This window comes from Gavialis gangeticus, unplaced genomic scaffold (genome assembly GCF_001723915.1).
Source record: "Gavialis gangeticus isolate Ggan-Ray unplaced genomic scaffold, GavGan_comp1, whole genome shotgun sequence".
Taxonomy (NCBI): Eukaryota; Metazoa; Chordata; order Crocodylia; family Gavialidae; genus Gavialis; species Gavialis gangeticus.
The window spans coordinates 1,013,541-1,017,772 of NW_017729022.1; the positions used below are offsets into that span (position 1 = coordinate 1,013,541).

Below are 4,232 nucleotides of genomic sequence, written 5' to 3' on the forward strand. Positions count from 1 at the left end.
TTATTCTGAAAAAATACAGTTGAAAGTTGAAGATTAAAGTAGAACACTCGTGCATTTTTTATAATAAAGCTTTGCACAAATCTATGTTCACCTTCATTCTATGCCATGACCTAGACTTAAAGTAAATGATTAGAATCCTAAAAAAAAAACAAATAAGAATTCATATAACGCCTCTGTTCTACAGGAACTCCCATAATCCCAGTAAATTTTAACACCTATAAAAATCCATTCAATTAATTAAAAAAATTCTTATAGTGTTAAATTAGGAACATAAGCACCTTTCAGTAAGTGGTAAGATTATGCTTTCATACATAGTTTTAAAGGCAAACTATTTACATTTCAAACCACTGAAAAGTTTTTCCATGTACATTGAGACTGGTAGGTCTTTGTTTAACCCTAAAACTGTTTTTCACTCCCAACTGCAGCAGATAAAGAAAATATTCTCCCCATTCTATCAGAATTCTTTGTCTTCACTATTGTAGTAAGTGTCTTCAGTTCCCTGCAGCCAACATGAACAGCTGTCAATGGCATTTTATGAACACGTTCCTTATATTTACGAAGACAAAACGTATGTTACAGCAAGCTGCACGTACACCCAGCTTTTCTAATACAGCCATACAACTGCACAAATTTCAGACGGGAAAAATATCTGCTTCAAGCAGGTTTCATCTTTTATAAATACCACATAATATGATATATCATTAAGCAATTTGCTGCTCAAATAAATAGAAAATTTGCATTTTAATGTCACATTGAATTTTAGTACATTTCAATCCAAGAAAAATAAACCAACAGACATGGTAATGAGTACAGGATTATATATATTACAGTATGCCTTGTTATAATACATTTGTGGCTGTATGATAAAAAATAACTCAAGGGCAGATGGAATTTGAGTTCATTTAAGTAACTGTCAGGAACAAAGCATTAAATGCATTTCTGAAATAAGTACTTTTATTTAATTTCATAATCTTAAAACAGCATTAGACCTTGGCCTTATTTAAAAAAAGTTTAGTTAACACTGAGCTAGCTAAGTAAGTATTTTGGAAGATTTAAACATAATATAGAAAAATGCTTTCCCAATCTTACGTACAATGAAGGGATAAGATGGTTTCTACAGCAGCACCTATGGCAAAATTCATGATGAGCCTTGAACTAGAAATGTACATTAACAATTTCTTTGAGGAATCCAGCAAATTTCAAAAGTCGCCCACTTCTTATGAAAGCAAGAGATACAGGGTTATTGTATGCAAAAATAGTTTTTTGAACTGTTCTTAATTTTCAATTAAAAACTAAAGGCATGGTTTTCATTATAAAAAAAGTCAAGGTACAACAGAAACTTGAAAAGAATTTGAGCTACACTGATTTTGCAATGCTCTGAGAAAAGGAAAAAACAGAAAGAAAAATGGTCAATTAGCTAAGCTTTGTGCTCTAACCAAACTACTTACAGTGATTTTTCAATGGCAAAAGCCCATGCTGACTGGGTGACTTGACCGTTCCAAATACTTTTTGTAATAAGTTTTATTTGTATACAAGGACACTAAAACGATCCAGTCATGCAATGTTCGTCTTAAGCATTCTGCATCTCTTTTCCGATCTTGTAGCTAAGGATCTTGTTCCAGTCAATCTTAGTGCGGGTAACTGGCAACTGTCGACGTAAGGCTTTGAAGGTAGTGTCCGACATTGTCTGATAATTCTCACTGATGGCAGTCTGTTTAAACAAAAGTATTAAAGAAGAACAGAAGAGAACTGAAACGGCAGTCAAAGTAAAAATCAGGGTAACAACTTGTTACCTCTTCCTCTGTGAAATCTTATGAAAATATTCAGTTTAAAAATTAAAATCAGAGTTAACTACTGTAAGTTGTCAGATGGGTTCTAAAATCGTTTCGGTGCAGGAAGTTTTTTAGCCAACAGTGGGGCTTTTCTTTAGGCCATAAGCTTTCATTTCTTTTCCTGTGTGATAAGTCCAAACAGTATGAGCAAACTGTGCATGTGGCCCTTTTAGTCAAATTACAGTTTAAAATATACAGTGCTTTTAGAAAATGAATGTAAATGTGACATTGTGTCTAGAACTGACACTGTCATGTCAACAGTCTAAGTGAACAGGTCTTAACTGCCACATTTTCTAGATAGCTACGCTTTGAAAAAAATCCATAAAGTGCATCCAGCTGTATAACTAAGTTTAGCCATAGTTATCAAACCTGTTTAACTGTGGATTGGCTTCTCACAACTGAAGTTGTGCAATATTTCACGAGCACCTAAAGACTCTAATGAGAACTTAGGTCTTAATATTCTAGGCACTGTGTAAAGAGAGTCTGTTCTCAAGCAAACTTAGAATGTATTTCAGGATAAAATGCAATAAGTGGGTGCAACTCTCAGAAGGACTGGTAAAAGATGACTAGAAATGTTAACATAGTCATATAGTCGGTAAATTAAGTTTACTTACAATACCTAATTTTCCTATTTTAGTAGCATGTTGAGCTTGGAACCACTCTGGAATAAATCTATAGAATTAAATGTCTTGTATTTACATGTTACACTTGTTTAAGACATCATACCTGATACTCATTTTCTGCAGCCTCTACAATTTTTATGAATTCCTTTGCTGTTTGGGTTTCATTCTAGGTGGGGGGGGGAAAAAAAAAAGGTTTCAAAAAGATGTCACACTAAACATGTCAATTCCAAAACAGCTTTCAAGTTCTACTTCTTCCACAGTTATGAGACACTTAAGGTAGTCTTCATTAGTCAGACCATAAATTCCATTCTTATATTGTGAATGATATTTTGAGATCTGATGAAAATTCTCTGAAGGGTCAGTACTGGTTTCTTTGGTACCAAGTTCCTCACACCTGAATTATGAAAAAAAAAGTAGCGTTGCACTGGCCTCTAGTCAATCCATTATTATAAACGAATCATTACTGGAAAGAAGAAAACTAATAAAAAACTATGCAACAGTATCCCTGTTCAGTTATTTTCAGCAATTGAATACAGACTCATTTATACCAACCAGGGATATTTTCAATTAGCAATAAGTGCACCTCAGATTAGCATCACTGGCTCCAGTTGACTTTAGCCAACACCAATACAGTCAAAAGATCCCTTTGAGCTTCTGCAGTTATTCTGATAAAAAATATAGAACTGTCAAATTTACAAGAGTATAAAAACTAGGAGAGATGCAGAACAAAAACACATTTGGGAGCATTTCTGTTATAATCAGGGACTCCAGTTTTCTCTGTTAAAAAATCCAATATTCCCTGATAAAAAATCCTGGTATCTCTGATTAAAATCTCCCAAGTCTGCTGTATCTGCACTTTAAATGAAACACCAGGTTTCATTCACACACACACACACACGTATATGTATATATGTATGTATCAAGTTGAACACAATGTTTTATTGATATATATGTGTGTGTACACACACACACACACACTTCAAAGCAATTTGGAAGCCTACCAGTGCCTCAATCACTATAATAAAATAAATCCTAAACAGTTATAAATTTTGGCATTTGATTTTGGGTTTTTCCATCATGGAAAATCAGAGCTCCTCTTTTGCTCACCAGGAAGTAGATCCAGCTACGGCTATCCCCACCCAACTGCTTTGTGGTGCTGAACAACCTGGACATGCCGATGCCCTGGCTATGCCATTGCCCCTCACTCCCCACCCACAGCACCTCCTCCCCAAGGGCTATGGGGCCAGGAACCTGGTCTGCAGTCCCCTGCCCCCACAGTTGCACCCAAACCCATGGCCACTGTCTATGGGAGGCAGTGGCTTCTGTGGTGAAGTGGAACGTGAAGTTCAGCTGGACTGGACCCTGTGGGAGAGTGGGGAACATGTGGGCTGCCTGCTGCAGGCTTGGGGCTCCCCACACTGCTTGCCCTTCCCCCTGGGGCCTCGCAGGCAGGACCTGGAGCAGCAGGGCAGAGTGGGGCCTGCCAGGAAAGCTCACTGCCACAAGCCCTGCTCTGCCCTGACAAGGCACCCTCTGCCCACCCAGCAGCAGCAGAAGGAGCCTTGCCATGGCAGCATGGGGTTTGTGGTGGCAGCACTGAGCTTCCCCACCCCACTCTGCCCTGTCATACCAGGTCCTGCCCATTGGGTTACAGAGGCCCTGGGGGGAGAGCAGCAGGACAGGGTGCCTGGGCCCACATCCGCCCCACCCAGGATACAATTCTGGGGGGCACATGCCCACCATTCCCTCCAAGAGTGCATGGTATGCAGTGACAGGG

General features: G+C 38.4%; 1 protein-coding gene across 1 annotated transcript in view; it reads right to left on the reverse strand.

Annotated features, from left to right (window-relative positions):
• Positions 1 to 648: 648 nt before the first annotated feature.
• The window catches only part of CAPZA2 (capping actin protein of muscle Z-line alpha subunit 2), a gene marked incomplete at its 5' end in the record, with an annotated part of 20,845 nt that continues 17,261 nt past the window's right edge, over positions 649 to 4,232 (reverse strand). Inside the window, 2 exons of the mRNA XM_019515768.1 lie at positions 649 to 1,711; positions 2,559 to 2,621. Coding sequence (XP_019371313.1) covers positions 1,571 to 1,711; positions 2,559 to 2,621 — 204 coding nt within the window. The remainder of the gene's footprint in view (positions 1,712 to 2,558; positions 2,622 to 4,232) is intronic.